Source organism: Paramormyrops kingsleyae, chromosome 8 (assembly GCF_048594095.1).
Source record: "Paramormyrops kingsleyae isolate MSU_618 chromosome 8, PKINGS_0.4, whole genome shotgun sequence".
Classification (NCBI taxonomy): Eukaryota; Metazoa; Chordata; class Actinopteri; order Osteoglossiformes; family Mormyridae; genus Paramormyrops; species Paramormyrops kingsleyae.
In genome coordinates, this window is record NC_132804.1 from 32,866,389 (window position 1) to 32,883,715 (window position 17,327).

A 17,327-nucleotide genomic window follows, 5' to 3' on the forward strand; every position below is an offset into this window, starting at 1 on the left:
TCTATTAGTCATTGAGCACTGAGGATGTGCACAGTAGTGATCTGCCCTTTAGTACAAGCATAAGGACAAGCAAAATAAGATAAACACAGGAGATGCTATTCATAATTCAGGACTGAGGACTGAAGGGCTGGTCTACTTGTTATGAGTTACACATGTGGACTAGAGCAGTTCAGATTCTTTAGCAGAATATTTAGTTATATGGTATAGAAGGCTTCCCCCTCACTGGACAAAAGCGTGCGATGTGGTGAATATGAAAACTTCCTCTTTAGGAGCAGATGGAATTAGGGTGGGAACAGATCTAAGCCATCGAGAACAACCATAAAATTGTCGTCTTTGGCAGAGAAAGGAAGATGAAAGGAACATTATATATGCAACCGTCTTACAGTAGGGATGGATCCAATGTGAAGGGGAGCTATTGTACAGGCTTCTGTCAAACAAAACCTGATCACCATAACTCTCTAATGGATTACTCTTTGTGGAAAATGGGTCGTTGTATGGATGGAAGATTGAATGTTGAAAAAATTGAAGTTCTTAAAAAAAAAAAAAACTATAGATATCTAGTAAATGGAGGTTTGTTACCTTACTGAATGTGCCTCACTTTAAAAAAAAAAATATGGATTCAGTAATATGCATATTTATGCATAACAAAGAGCATCTCTCTAATAATAAGCTACTCCATCAGGAATGGCTATATTTGAGAGCTTTTATGTTAAAGATCTGACAATTTGATAGTCGTTTAACCATAATTTCTTTGTGTTTTTCAGTTCGCCTGTGAGTAAATTCCAGATTTTTCTATCAAGAATTTGTGAATGAAGCACATTATAAACATGCTGAACTGAAGAGGACTGGCATGGTGAGACATCCAAACAGATGGCGCCACTCCAAGGATATTACCCTAAATCTGCTGAGCCTACTGGCACCAGGGACTGAATTGGGACCAACAGAACCAGCTCCTTTAATCTAGGCTTCAAGAGGCTTGTGCGTTTGGTGCAAAATACCATCAAGTGCTTCTGCTCCATACTTGAAGTGAAGAAAAAAACCATTAGGGAATTTTGCATTTTTGCTTGTTTTTTTAGCTTGGTGTTGCTGATGCTTTGGAAAAAAAAGTTTACTCCAATAAGGATCAACCATCTACAGGAAGATTCAGAGACTTTTGCTCATGTGTCAACTGAATAGTCATAGGTTATCATGGAGGCACATCTAGTTGTCCAAACTGAATAGATTTGTCTGATAAATCGTTGACTACTCAATGGTTAATCTTCTTGATATAATGTTGCAGCAGTTGCTAAAGAATCCATTCTGTTGGACATGATTCGAATCTAATTACAATATGAAAATGGGAGAATTGCTGCATTTCGAAATGAGACCAGTTACTTTCTATGACGTGAAATCCCAATACCATTGTTTCTCCCACTTCAGCTTGCCTCCCTCAGTATTTCACAGCATGGGAACCGCATAGGATAGGTCTCTGTATTTATCAGGAATGGAGAGTTGCACAGTCACGGAAATATTCCCAGGTCTTCATCCTGATGTAGTCCTGGAATTCCCCATATAAAAGCAGGTTTCATTGTTTTTCTTTCAAATTGTTTAAGATCAAAGAAAAGATCCATACAAAAAAATTAAATAAAATAAGCCCAAAACCAGGGATGAGAAACTTTAAAAAGCAGCATCTTTTTATTTTCAGACTTCTGCTGATTTCCTACAAACAGTATAATTATCTGCAGATACTTGACAGGTTAAGTTTTTAAGATGGCAAAAGTGCCTTGGCCTTTTTGAGAAGGCGTATATAAAATAAAAATCAAGCTTAACGTGTTCATTTTTGATTTGGAACCCACGACCAACCAGAGGAGCGAGGACGCCACTTCAGTACCATCTATATTTCTTTGAATTTTCAACCAATGTAGCACGGAGAGGGGGGGAGTTCATCATGGTTCCTACTCAGGGACTGCAGATCTCTTTGCTTTTGCTGGTTCTGGGCAGCTTGCATTGTGGTAGCTGTGAACCGTCAGTGGATACAAGGACTAGTAGCAAAGCCATTGGAAAAGTGGAGGACAAAGGAACAATGTCCCATGAGAGAGTGAAGAGGGGCTGGGTGTGGAATCAGTTCTTTGTGGTGGAGGAGTATACTGGGACGGAACCTCTCTATGTTGGAAAGGTATGTTTCTCAACCTACGGCCTAAACTCTTTATTGCTTGAATATAATGACTGACGAGTCAGACAGCAGGGGGTTTGTGCAAACCAAATGTGTGGGTAGGTGCCATTTCAAAGCCAGAAGACATAAAAATACACATAGACAGATATTTATGTTCTTGAAACTTTACGTAACTAGTATACATTCAAAGATGTTCTGCAAATAACAACAAAGGCTTATCTCCTATCTGCTTATGGCCAAAAAGCATCTCTATCAACTCCTTATACTTTCAGTAGCACATTTACTTAGCTAGCAATCGCAAACAGCTTAAGGCAGCTAACCTTGTTAACTGACACTGTCAGGAAGTGACAATTCATTGACAATATGTATAGTTACCGATAGAAGACGGGATTGATGAGGGTTGGGGGAGGGGGATTAAGAGATGTGATCTGATGGAGGAAGTTCGCTCCGTCCAGATTACCCTGACTGTAAGTTTATTGCAAGTTTAACCACAGTCGACATAGGCATGTTATTGGTTGATTGCACCATTAATTTATTGATCACATTTTTACAAAATATTGGGTAGACACATGATTGGCACTACACCACTGATAGTCAGCATGTTGCAGCTTACTTTTAAATACACATGTGCAAACTGGAAAGGAATAACTAAACATCAATGCATGGTATATAAACTATTGTCACCCACATCTGTATCTTATGTTGCCAATCACATTTGACCTAATTAGCATAATGTTGCAAAAAAGCTGAGAATCACATCACATTGGCCATTGCGCAGGTGCCATCTCTGTTGGTTCACGGAACGCAGTTGATCCACCAAAATGGTGCAGCTCAATAGCAAGAATGGTACGTGCCTTTCACGACCAAAACTGTAGAAAATTGCTAAGTCAATTGTCCTTGATTAAGGCGGCTTTGCATACCTCAGAATCGCAAGAATCCTGCTGTTGCCTGAAACACAGCAGTGGAAAGATTGTGTTCAGGGAGAAACAAATTACAAAGCAGTACTTCTGCCCTTGCATTTATCACAAGTGCTGTCAACAGTATCTACAGCCATTTTCCTATCTTATTGCAACTTCTTTTGGGATTTAAAGATGAAGCTGTCAAGAAATCTGTCAGTCTGCTAAACTTGCTTTCAAAGATATTTTGTTTAGCATCGTCTACTCCTATCTCTACATGCACAAATGTTATACACTCTGAAAATATACAAAAATACAGTTGGCAGTGTCCTAGATATTTGATGGAAATACTTATGTGCATAGCAGCATCAACACAATGAAGGTATTGCATTCTAAGTAGTATCTGAATGAGACAATAAAGATTTGAAAATGAATGATTATGGAATGTTGCGATTGAGCAATTTATCAATGCTCTATACATTTAGACAAAACAAGAGAAAGATTATGGCTACAACCTCCATGTTTGAATCCCAGTACCAGCCAAAGCCAGTGACAGTGCATGCAGTCTCTGTCTACGTTAACAGTACGCCCATATCTAATGTAAATACTACAGAAAGTAAGCAGCTACTGGCAAATACCGGTTTCATATGAACCAAGCAAAAAGTAAATTAACGCGAACTGATGAAATATCACAATACTCTTATCACAGTAATAAAAATTACTGAGCCCTAAGTTACATTCATATATGTGTTAAAAATAATAAAAAATGTAAAATGAAGTACATAAAAGGAGGAGGAAAAAATACAAAAATACACAGTATAATAGTATTAGATCATATTTAATGTACAAAGGTATAGAACTTCACACGAGTTTGCTACTTATTTGGCATTACTGTATATCCTTCTCACTGCAATTGTTGCAATCGACGTCATTCAAAGACTTCATAACAGGCTTGTCTGCTTGTTTTATGATGGGAATATCTTGAATGAACCTTAATAGGAGCACATATGACTCTACATTACTGATCAATTTACAACAAGCACATTCATGAATGCAAGCTATAGATCAAATGTAAAATAAAAAAAGACCTCAGTCTCATATACCTGTAAGCTTGCACAGGAATCCAGGGTGTACTCAATTTAATGACAAATTTGTTGCCTGGTTACATATTTGGCTTCAATAATTTATCAGCTAATTTAATGTACATAAGTAAGACTTCATTCAGAATGCAGTAACAAGGAAGTATAATGAGAATGTATTAATATTTGATATTTGATTAAATTGAAGATTAACCTTAAATTTAATGTCCATTTAAGAGGTTAATGCATATTCCAGATATTAATAGAGAGATGTCCATTTTCAAACGTAGTTTATTAGAGTTACATGGTTTTTTTCTGCTATGATGAATGTCAAGATCCCGATCCTAAAGCAGATGTCGAAAAAGCTCTAAACTCGCCACCCTGAAGCCTTACAGACAGAATGCAAATAGGTCGCTGGGATCGCTTTCCTGCTATGGCGTTCACAGTAGATCTGCGCACTTTCACTTCTGTGCTGGAGCCAGGAGCCACATTATAAATGGCAGGCTGATGGATTGCCTGCTGTGCTGCTTAGCCGGTGCGTTTCCAGGCTAGATGGGCAAAGTGCGAAAATACGCACCGTAAAATCACTGGCATTACTAACGCTTTAGACTGCTGCATGAAACTAATATTATGGCATCAATAAATTGGGAAAAAAAATGCACGTTCTCCCCGTGTCGTCGTGTGATTTTCTCCAGGTACTCCAGTCCCTCCCCACAGTCCAAAAACATGCTGAGGCTGATTGGAGTTACCAAATTGCCCGTAGGTGTGTTTGTGTGAGTGAATGGTGTGTGAGTGAATGGTGTGTGAGTGTGCCCTGCGATGGGCTGGCCCCCCATCCAGGGTTGTTCCCTGCCTCGTGCCCGTTGCTTCCGGGATAGGCTCCGGACCCCCCGCGACCCAGTAGGATAAGCGGGTTGCACAATGGATGGATGGATGGTGTGTGAGTGTGTAATGTGATGGGTTGGTGTCCCATCCTGGTTTGTTCCCTGCCTTGCACCCATAGCCTCCAGGATACTAGTCCAGGCTCCGGACCCCCTGTTACCCTGAGTAGGACAAGCGATTACAGGAAATGGATGGATGGGTGGATGGATGGATGGATGGATGGAATAATAATAGCAATGGAACTGTTATGCATGCTTGTTTAGCTAATCCTCCAAACTGCACTACAGAACTGGTACTTATATGAACTGGTACTTCTATGAACTGGTACTTCAATGGAGTACTCCCAGCAGCGTTTCCTGGGCTTCTCTCATTTAAACCTGCTCTGCTTGGTTCCTTATCTGACAGGGGAGAATGACAGTATGATATGGCCACTGACAAATTCTTAAGAGATAGCTATATACCTAGTGGCAGCCGTATCTGAAACGTAATACATAAATGCAATATTTAGCAAATGTGATAGGATTTCATGCAAAATGGCAGCTAATGTATTGTAGCCAATGGGCAGCCTGTATCTCATATTCTAGATATATGTATTATTTATCATGGCAGTCTAGTATCACAGGCGAATCCTCCGGTGGCACATGAGGGTAGAGGCGTCTGCTTACAGTTGTTGAGGGCTTTATTTCAGAAATTTCCCCCAACCCCGGTGACTGTGCGATTTTATCCCATCGTGCAGCATGGTTCGGCCGGCTGGCCAGCATGCGGACTCGCGGGCTGTAGGTAGGGAATCCATTCTGGAGTAATCCCTTACTGGAGGGTGTGGGACGGGACGCGGGCAGGGCGCTGACGTATAAATGGGGGTGCACGGGCAAGAAGGATGGTTTTATTAATAAAATTACGTTGCGCTGTGCCAAGGCCATGAGCCAAAAGTATTAATAGTGACTGCTAGTGATGCTGGACTCATCCAGGGCCAAAGGTATCAGAGACTTTAATTAGGGAAATATAACATTAAATATACCCCCAATGCTTTATATCTGTAATACCCATTTAGAATTACTTTCTTCTAGCTCAGCAAAGATGCCAAACTGCCCTACCTATTAATTCACTAATGAAATACATTTTTTAATACCTCCACACAGCAAATTGGCATCCTGCCCTTTGGCCTGATGATTTTTCATACTCAGGCCTATATATTTGTTGTCTGTACCACCTTTGCTACAAACACGTTTTAAAGCTGTACGTACAAGAATAGCGCATTGTGAAGAAAAATAGCATGGGTTGCACCTCCCAAATGATCTACTTTAAGTTGCCCTTAAAACAACATATTTCATTCTGTAGGAGTAATCCCTTCATGGGTCCTTCACGAGTAACAGTGAGGATCCATGTCTGTCCTCCCCAGCGACTTTCATCGCTTCCAGGTGTTGATTCCAGGTGTTGTTATAGAATAAGCCAGTACTACTTATTTCCCTCAGTGCTGATTTCCTGAGGCCAATGCAAGCTTAAAAATGGGACAGTCTGCTTCAGTGCCAGGAGTTTTTAGCGTAAACATTTGTCTTTCATTATATACGGTAATTCAGGGTTCAAGAGTGAACAACGAAATCTGAACACAAAGTGTAATACTGTTCAAAATCAGATTTGATCAAAATATAAATATTGCAGAGTCAGCCCGTTAGGATCAGCAGTAGATGTTACTTCCATTTGCATCTTACTTCCACCCAGTTCTACCCAAATCACTACTATTCAGAAAATTATTAAAATACAGATCTTCATTTCTGTGGTGGTAAATCGTGCCAAAACTTTGCAAAAGATGCATTCCTTGCTTTTCTGTGAACTAAAATAAGGTGATAAAAAGCAGCCCTTTACTGTGTATTTTCAGATAACATATTTTGGACATCATATTTATGACACAGGCTGAAAAAAATGTACCAGTGCTAACAGAATTCCTCAGGACCTCACACATCATTGTAATAACAGCAAAGTCCCGAGAATTGTTCAAAAATGTTCAAATCCCTTAATAGGGTGCAGCCACAGCCCGTATTTACAGACATCCAACACAGCTGCCCCGTGGGCATGGGAAAAAATATTAAGGAACACATGGAAACTGCACTCTGCGAGTTTATAAGAGGGAACCCGCCTTCGCGATCGATCAAGATGAGCTCCTAACAAATTTATCAGTCGCATGCTGAAAAATAGGTTTTCAAATTGCCATTACGAGCTGCAAGCCTTGTACTTCTGACAAAGCTTTCTGCCATATCACCTGGCAACAATGTCCATTCTGAAATGGCATGGCATGAAATATAGATTGCTGTGTAAATGAACACATTCAGTCGGGTTCATTTCAGTTCATTCACATAGTCGATAACCAAACTTTACAGATAAAATAAAACATAACTATTCCCAAGACTATTGTTTTATACACAAAAAATGATCAGATACGAAGATTTTGTAATTATTATATATTGATTTAATTCTTAATTCTAAATTCACCATCTGTACCATAGTGAGTTTTACATTAAACATTCAATAGTAACAATGATGGTATATTTCTGATTTGATTCACTGTGGTTAATATTATTGGCATTTTCTTAGAAATTCCACTGAGAATTTTCTTGTCACTAATACAAATTGTTACCATTTAATAGCACCAAGAATGCAGGAGGATTTAAAAATTAGCGACCGAAATGGGGCTGTTGGTGCAACTGTTTCATTCTCATTAATATGGACGAAATTTATCCATTGGAAATCATGCGAAAGATCAAAATGTATTTTAAAGTACATGTTTAAAAAACAAACAATAATAATAATAATAAACGTGTTCTGATTAGTGCGATGTGAAGCTTAATTACAAAACCATGGATATCCCCATGACACAAATGTTGTTATGAATTGTAACACATTTTGAAAAAAGAGAGGGTGTTTGTTAATAATTAGCTACTAAATAAAGATCAGTGGAAGCAGAAATATATAGATAGATATACTGTATATCTTATAGCTTTGTTGGAGTCCATTATGGACCTGGGGGCTGTGTTCCTTTACCCAGAGCCACACTGCTGTTACATCCATGAGTGTCACCAATAACATACGATCATATAAATTATCCCCAGCCAGGCTTGTTCAAAGCTCTGTATCCCCAGAGAAGGTGACATTTAAGCAAATGCCACAATCAAGTACAATATAAATACAAGTATATTATTTATGTCGCCAAATGTTATGCCTCGTGCTTTCCAGAGCTTACACGATTGCTATAAAGTGTGTGCATGAAAATGAGCGGCTTCATGCCTGACGTACTGAGGAGACAGACAGTGCGTGACCCAAGGAACATGAAAGGACTGTTGTCATTCATTTGTGATTCAGATTTGGTGCATGTGCTATTACTGTATGTCACAAGTTTCTGATGTAATTCTGCTTTGAAACAACACTCTTGCAGTAAAAATAGGCTACGCTGCGGTGTCCCAGACAGGCAGACAAAACGTGTTGGTCACGGGCCATGCCACTTGACACTTTGTTAGTGATTTGACCCTTTAGACACAAGTCACCCTCTTCCTTCAAAGTGACCCTGAGGCCAAGGGGAAGTGTGAGGTCCGACCAGCGCAGGTGAACCAAAAGCCCACTTTTTGCAGTACATTTATGGGAAAATAGAATTCATATTTACACAAGTTGCCAGCATATCCATGGTCTGTTTTCCATGCTACAGAGATTTAAAGGCTGACAACATAATTATAAATGTGCCACATTTTGAAATGAAGTTTATCAGCATTAAATATTGCAGTGGGTGTTACTGTGCTTTTTCTTATCTGCACAAATACTTTTGGCGTCAACCGTCTGCAACGCTACAAGATGTAAGGCTGATTGTCTTAAGGACTGATCCCAAGCATTTCTGAGAATGTCAAGAATAATAAAAGCTGTCTTAGTTAGTTAGTTTTGTTTTAACTAGCGAAGCAGTGATAATGTGATTTCTGAGCAATTCTAGTTCAAAGTGTTGATATGGCTCTGATAAGTCAGACACATCTTATTTCTTATTAAAAGGTTTCTCTAATATCTTACCATAGCTAGTGGAGTGTGTGTATATGGTGAATAATTTTACAGGAATATTTATTCATGAACTAATTATAAAGTAGTAACTGTGTAATACAAATATTAAGAGAAAAATATATAAATATATTTTGTTTTGTTTTTATTTCTGTTAGTTTTTGTTTGTACAAGGCTTGTCTTCGTTTTATGATCCCATGTATTGAATTTTACACACATCCTTTAATCTAGTGTAATTGGCCTGTCGATAGTCAATTTTCATGGATCTGAGTCTTGGGAACTGTGTACGCCGTGTATATTGCTTTTTCCTGTGTAACATTTTTTGAACAAAACCTAGCCCTAAACTTACATAAAACTTAAGGGCAGGCATAAATATGAGAGTATGAAAATAAAGTGGGGATCGGCATGCTGGGGGTTGAGTGTTTCCTCTGATACAGCACCTTCATGCTTTATGACAGAAGCAGGAATCACACAAGTACAATCAAGGATGTTTGTCCCAGTGGGGATGGTGTGGATGCAGACTCTATTTAGAGAGTACGAGTTACATAAAGGTGTTTATGAAATGTGGATATGAAATCATAGCATCTTTCAGATTCAGTGGATACCATTTTCATCACTGCTCTGAGATGCCCCAGATATGATTGTATTGTTTATGCATGGGGAAGTATATGCTGATCTTCATTGTTTGATTAGTTTTAAGGTTAAGCTGGAAGAGCATGCTATTTGACCTTTTCTCTTAAGGTCTTCTGGTCAAATATATAGTGTGTCACCCAAATCAATATGCATGGATGTAACCTAAAGGGGAATATACTGTGTTAGTGTAAAATTCTCTATGTATTTCAGTTGTTTGTTTGTTTTTGGTGTTCGGGTCTCAGTCTATTTCTCTGCGTTTTTAGTTTTCGCCGGTTTTCCCCTACAGTCTAAAAACAAGCTGAGGTGGATTTAACAAAGTTACCAAAATCTTCCATAGGCGTGAATGCCTGTGTGAATGGTGAGTGGGCCTTGCGTTAGGCTGACGCCCCATCCTGGGTTGTTTCCTGCACGTAGCTTCTGGGATAGTATCCAGACCTCATGACCCTCCATAGGACAAACGGTATCTATCGATTTGTTTTGATTCTGGGGGCAGCGGTGTGAGGCTTAGCAGGTTAAGCCTCTGTGTCCATGATCACAAGGTTACCAGTCCAAGCCTGTCCTTGGCGGTACAGTCACATGTCCGTGGGCCCTTGAGCAAGGCTCCCTGGGTGTCCCAAGGTGGCTGCCCTTCACTGTTACCCCAAACTTGCACTTACCTGCATGCGTGTGTCTTACGGAAAGCAAGATGGGGTAAAGCAAAGAGAGAATTTCCCCATGGGGATTAATAAAGAATGACTATTCCATATTGGTTTATGTTCTCTTTCTATTAACAATATGATATATTATGGGAAACTAATGACATTTTATATTAGTCCTGAAACATATGTCTGTTAGTGGGAATCACCTTTACACACTTCCAGCAAGTACACGGTGAATTAACAAAAGAGATTAAATGTATAATGTGTGTCAAGCTTTGGTTTCCCACTCTCACTTCGAATACCGCGCAGCTCTTTGTTTCTGGAAATAAGAATGTTTTATTATTTTTGAAATATTGATATCCTGAAAGTGTATATTTTCCATGCTATCATTTATTTAACTTCGGGGGGGAATTCAAAATGAAAAGTAGGAAAAATGCAATATTCTACCTGCCCTTGCATTATTTTCCTGCCATATGCAGTCGAAATCCCTACAGGGAGATATAATTCTCTATTTAATTAGTGATTTATAAATCATTTAGTGGTCATTTATTCATTTATTGCAGTTTTTCTTCATAGTCTTGGTGTGACGAGGTTGAGGGTAAAGGTCGTCATCCTGAGGAGTTCCATGGATGGGTGGAGTTACTTTTAACTTTGTTTTAAGTTTTTTAGTGTCCCCAAAATACTGAGAATATGGTGTTAGGGTCAATTTATTATTAGTGGTGTAGTCAGTCGTCTCGAGCCCGAGCCGAGTATCAAGTGACTGGTGTCCGTCGCCAGTTTGAATCCCATGTGAAGCGGAGTGATCATATCGCAGTTGGTCCTTTGCCTGTGAGCATTAACCCTTTCAGCAGCTCCAGTGGTGCTCCATAAACGGCTTGCGTGTTTCTTTAAGGAAAGAGAACACTTTAATTCTATATCTCATGAACAATTACAAATTTGAGTTGAGTTGTAAAAAAAAAAATTTTAAATGAAAATTTAATTCTCCAGCGAGCCTTTTGATCATCTGGTAGTTGTTTCTGTTGAGGATAGCAAAAAATAAATAAAAATACTGTGAATTGGGTATCATTTAAATAACTTCTTTAGGCAAAAGTACGGTAAAGCATTTATGGAGGTTTTGGTACATTTATAGGGATAAGAGAGAATACAAGTTTTAGAAACTGTAGCTAATGTGAAGAGAACAGGTTGTGTCAAACAAAAGAAAAACCAAGCACAGTTCACTGACATTCCAGTGTTACACATGTGATATTATAAGATAGTATAAATCACCACTATTCTCCACACAAAGTAAATGAAATGCGCCAGCCCAACAGGAACATTTGCAGAGAAAATGTAACACTTCTCCTCATCCCTGTGATCTAGCTTGCTATACAAATGGTTGGAAAGGAAATATACAAATTATTCCAAGAGTGGCAATTTTTCGCTAGAATCACCACCAGAATACGGCTGTTTTAGCAACATGCTTAGCCAGCACGCCTCCAAAATGAGTATTAAATCTCTAACACTTTATTTCTGTTGTTGATGCTAAAATGTAACCACCTGGTAAATATGGGATATCATGTACTGTGGCCACTATTTGCGCATTCTCTGCTAACAGCATGTAAACAAAATTGCCAATTCATAATACAGCTAACTAGGGCATTTTCAGGACAAACTCAAGAAAAGTACTCTGACAGATGATTTTCCATGATTATACACAATCTTCTTTTTTCAAGTATTATAGATCATTGACTTTTTTTTTATGGATGCTAAAATCCTTGAATACAAATTTACTTTGTGGACATCTAGTTAGTCTAGTACATGCAAATAAAGGTGATTGTGATTCTGATCACAATGTAGTTGCTAGCCTATGCTTCATGGGTATGAATCACGAGAGGCTGCCTAATTGCTACGCAAATTTAATAACATGACAGCTGAATGCCTCACATCTTTTTTCACTAAATTGTTTCTTTAGTGTGCACTGCTTAATAAGCTTGCAAAGCATCCTCCTTATGAAATGATCAAGATCAAATCTAAATGGTGGATATAAGCTAAAAGTCATACTTGTCCAAAAAGAGTTTAGGTAAGGAGCATTCCTATTGGACAATCATGACGTTTAGTTATCCCAGCTAACTGAGAAATCCTGCTTTGTGAAACACCTCCCAGGACTCGATTACCACAGTAGGTGCATAATAATTTGTATCATTTTCTCATCTTTTGCAAGGGCTTGACACAAAATAGAATGCTATATACTGAGAGCTGTTTCTAGCTCGATTGCTTAAGCCGGTGTGTTAGTCAATAACATCTAAATTATGTGATCGAAATTAACTGAAATTCAGCAGGATTATTACACTCCTTATTATACTTGTGATCAACTTTCTTGTCAATTGGTTATATTTTTGAGAAATGCACAAATTACATATTTCTGAAAAAAATTGTTTAAAGTCTTCTCAACTTGTCCAGAAAATCTGTTAAATAAAACTTTTTAAACTGAAAGCAATCTGGCAAGCAGTCTGTCACATTTCTGAGAATAATACATGTTGCTGTACTCTTATGGTATTTGTGGCAGCTCCTTCCGTACCTGTTCAGTAGCCACTTATTCACTTGAGGTGACGATCATATGGAACAAAACACACCTGATGGCAGTTAATACAAAAATAAAACTGTAATGAGTGCCACTTGTTCAGTGTCACCTGAACAGAAGCAGTTTGGGACAGGGGGAGGGACTGGAATGGAGGGAGGGAGCCCACGCTAAAATGAAAAGCTCATTCAGTCGGCTCATGGACAGATTTAAGCATATCAGTGTGGATCTGTGTGGTGTCTGTGCTACCTGAATCTCCACACCCACAGTCTCTATATAATGCTTTGGTTATATGTCAGTGATTTTATTATTATTATTATTATTATTATTTATTATTATTATTCATGATGAAGACCAAGAGCATATAGCATGTAATCACCCTGATGCTTACATGTTTACAAGACCAGATTGAGTCTCCACAAATGAATGAGTAGGCTTTCAAATGTAAAGCAAACCTGCAATAGTGTCAGAATAACTGTCCCATATACATACATAACAGTATATATACACTCTGTGTGTGTGTGTGTATACCTAAATATAGTAATGATGTACCACAACCCTAAATGAGAATTTTCAAAAATGGCCAAATATAGAAACATATTTCCATACACTTTCTTTGAGTTTCACAGTTTTTTTTTTCTCATTCCAGTTTTGTGTAGCAATTTTCTCGATTCTTTTGTTTCCTGTTTCCAACAGATCCACTCAGACTCCGATGAGGGCGATGGGTCGATAAAGTACACCATCTCTGGTGAGGGGGCAGGTACCATCTTCATCATTGATGAGATCACAGGAGACATCCACGCCACCGAGAGACTCGATCGCGAGGAGAAGACTTACTATACTCTCCGTGCCCAGGCCAGGGACCGCCTCACAGACCAGCCCCTTGAACCAGAGTCTGAGTTCATTATCAAGGTTCAGGACATCAATGATAGTGAACCCAAGTTCCTGGAAGGGCCTTACATTGGCAGCGTACCCGAGTTGTCGCCTATCGGTAAGGAGGTTACCTTTCATATTGCATATCAGGTTGCAAGGGCTTCCTATTAATATTACTTTGAATACAGCACTACTTACATTACGTTTACATAATAAGATAAACATAATATGCAAAGGTTTTTCAAAGTACAGATTTAAACTGAGCTCAAAGCAACACCGACTTTAAACTTGTCAAAACTGAAAATGACATTAGATTAGGGGGACACTAGATAGTATTTTTGACCATGGAGATACTAGGATCTCAATTTAAAAATTACACTGGCAAAAATGCTAAACACAGAGAAGAAAAGAAGTTATACCCAGACTTACCATGACACTGAGTAATAAATAATCAACAGAAAAACTAGAAACAATCACAATATATCAGTTACATATAGTATCATGTTTATTCTGCTTGTTTGACTCGATTCATTGCCAGTCTTTGATGTTCTACTTGGCATATTTGTTGGGAGGCTTTGAATTTAATATCTGAAAATAAACGTATAAATAAACAAACTGACTAAAACTAAAACAGCTAACTCAAATCATATAAAACAATAAGTGTTGTTTGTGAACATACTGTAGGCATGTTACAAGAGATCTTGGTAACACTTTCGTTTAATGTCTGCACCTTAACGAGTAATAAACTGTTACTAATCATTTGACAATATATTAACACATCCAAAGATTTATTCACAAACAATTGTATAATGTTCCTGGTATTTACAAAACTTTCAAATATAAGTGGGTTAGTAAAATACTAACCCAGAGTTGTAATTGAGCATTTACAAATTCTTTAGTTAAAACTTGTGGGACAGGAGTAAGAAATTCGATTGTAAGTGAGTCTTTTTATTTACTAGTATATTATTAAGTTATTAGTAACGGTTTATTAATCGCTAAGCAGCAGATCATTAAGGCTCAGGTATAAGTATTTTCTAAGTTTGCTTACTAATGCTTGAGGCTTTGTAATGCATCTTTGTAATACATTTTATTTACCAATATATTACCAGTTTATTAGTATTAGTTTATTAATAGCTAAGGGGCAGACCCTAAAACTAAATTGTTAACGAGATCTTTAATGTTTCCTCTAAAGCCTAAGTAAATCATTCATCATGTTCATCAGCTTGGTTCTTTTGTTTTTCCTTCACTAAACAGTATCCGATGAATTGCAAAGGAGTGGAGTTGGTTGATTGCAGGTTTCTCTGGGTATATCTCTAAAACTGCCTGTAGTGTGTGATTGGGTTTATAGCTGGCGATAGGCTAGTATTCCATCCTGGGTTTTTCCCTGCCTTACATTACTTGCTGCCCAGGATAGATAGTTAGGTTACAGGGGATCCATGATATCCTGCTATCAGATAAGCTGTAGGCTATCCATGATATCCTGCTACTAGATAAGCTACAAGATGAGATTTATGAATGGACAAATCAGTATTGCAGATGTGCACATTCTTTCTTATTTTAAATAACTTGTCTCGGAATAACTCGCGCGTTAGTCTCCAGTAGAATAAATAACCATTGTAAGGGTCGTCTGATAAACTTAACTTGAATGTCTAATTCATACATACTTACCCAAAACAAACGAAGAAACAAACAAATATTCATAAATTTATTGATTAGATATAACATTTCTTAAACATTGATCTTTTTTAACTGAAATTAATTATTGAATAATCATTACTGGGACTTGGGGAGACAGGGGAAAATGTTCGAGTGCTGTGGGTGGTGCAGACATTATAGCGTAGTTGCGACAGGTCACTTTTCAAAGAGCTTTCATTACTATAGAATGCTAGTGCCCTCCATGTCTGTTTTGGATGTTCAGTTAGGCGTGGATGGTGATGAAAGCGGTCACCTGCAGAAGAAGCTGTCATACTGCCCCTGACCACTTTTAAAAATGAGCGACAGCTTTTAAATGAGGAACCCAAGGTTTCTTTAAGCAGAGTTTAACAATTAGGGTAAAAGATCATTTGAGGTTGAAGGCAGTGGGAATGGAATGCCTCTCACAAGCTCTGTGTGTGTGTATGAGTGTGTGTGTGTGTGTGTGTGTGTGTGTGTCTGCTTGTGTGAGGGCATGCGTGTGTATGAGTGTGTGCGTGCGAGCAGAAACAGAGGGGGGGAATAGCTGTAATCACTCCAGCTCTCCCACAAAATGAGCTGCATAATCAGAGTGAATTCCTGCCTCATCAGCATGTTGGCACCCAGGCTTGGGCAGCCTGTAGTGCTTATTGAAACAAGAGGGAGCAAGCAAGAATGCTTCATGTTCAAGCCCTTCCTTCTCCGCTTCCTCCTCCCCCTCCTGCCTGGCCTCTCACTCAAATTACGCATTAAATGAGTGCGTTCTTCATGTTTTATACATTGAACAGAGTGCTGGGCCTAATGAGATAACAGTAGTGCTTAGTTAAGCATTTCAGGGTTGTTCTCACCTCCTATTTGCTCCCCTGTCGAACAAAGCCTAGTGGAGTTAGCTTAGCACCCTGATGATAAGGTCACCAGCACCCCTGTGAGCGCTGACTGGCAGGCAGACTGACAGGCCACCATCTGGAGGGTGTCACCCCAGATATCACACCGTTTGGCAGGTACCACTGGTCAACTTGACATTCTGCAGTCGTGAACATAACCCCCTCAATAGGTTTAACGAGATCAGGGCGGCTTTCATTCCTGGACGCACTTGTGGGTGCTTCTTGATTTTCCATTCCCCTTACATCGCTGACATTAAATTTTTAGAATGATAAGGGGAGTTCAGGAATATGACATTTAATATTTAACAGGCTGGTCGAAGTGCACAGGTTCAACCTGGATTAATGAATTTGAGTTTAAATGATTTGCAGGTTGATACACTGTATTGTGGAATACATCCAGGTTTCATCATTATTATTGTGGCTGCTGCAGTTGTCATTGTGTTGTGCTTAGTGTACAATCAATTGTCCCCCACAATGTATTAAAAACTCGTTTTTGTGATGTTGTGGGGACCATTTTTAAGGTCCCCATAAAGATCTGTGCATGCAATCAAAAAACGAAAAATGCCAAAAGTCTCGTATTTTGTTTGGTTACTTATGGTTACGGTTAGGGCTGGGTAGGGGTTGCCATGTTGGGATTAGAGTCTTCCCCATAGAAATGAATGGAGAGTCCCCACAAAGATATAAATGCAAACCTGTATGTGTGTCCTGCAATGGACTGGCATCCCATCCAGGTGTATCCCCCCCACCTTGTGCTCTGTCATCGACTTCAGGCCCCCATTATACTGACCAGGATAATCGTTTAGAAGATGCATTATTATTGGAGATGATATCAATATTGATATTAATAAATTAGCAGATGCGTATGAAGTACAGAAAACAAGCTGCCGTCTTGTATTGGGCTTCTAACCCAAGAATGTGGCAAGCTACTGTATTATTCTGCTCTTCAGTGTCAAAAAATGCATTCCTGCTTACCAGACAAAATATATGTACTACAGTCAGACTTGATTTAAATATATAGTTTAAAAGTACTATA

General features: G+C 38.7%; 1 protein-coding gene across 1 annotated transcript in view; it reads left to right on the forward strand.

Annotated features, from left to right (window-relative positions):
• The window catches only part of LOC111835964 (cadherin-22), a 215,902-nt gene that overhangs the window by 106,387 nt on the left and 92,188 nt on the right, over nt 1-17,327 (forward strand). Inside the window, exons 2-3 of the mRNA XM_023796809.2 lie at nt 765-2,155; nt 13,563-13,857. Of these exons, the coding sequence (XP_023652577.2) occupies nt 1,928-2,155; nt 13,563-13,857 (523 nt within the window). The 5' untranslated portion in view covers nt 765-1,927. The remainder of the gene's footprint in view (nt 1-764; nt 2,156-13,562; nt 13,858-17,327) is intronic.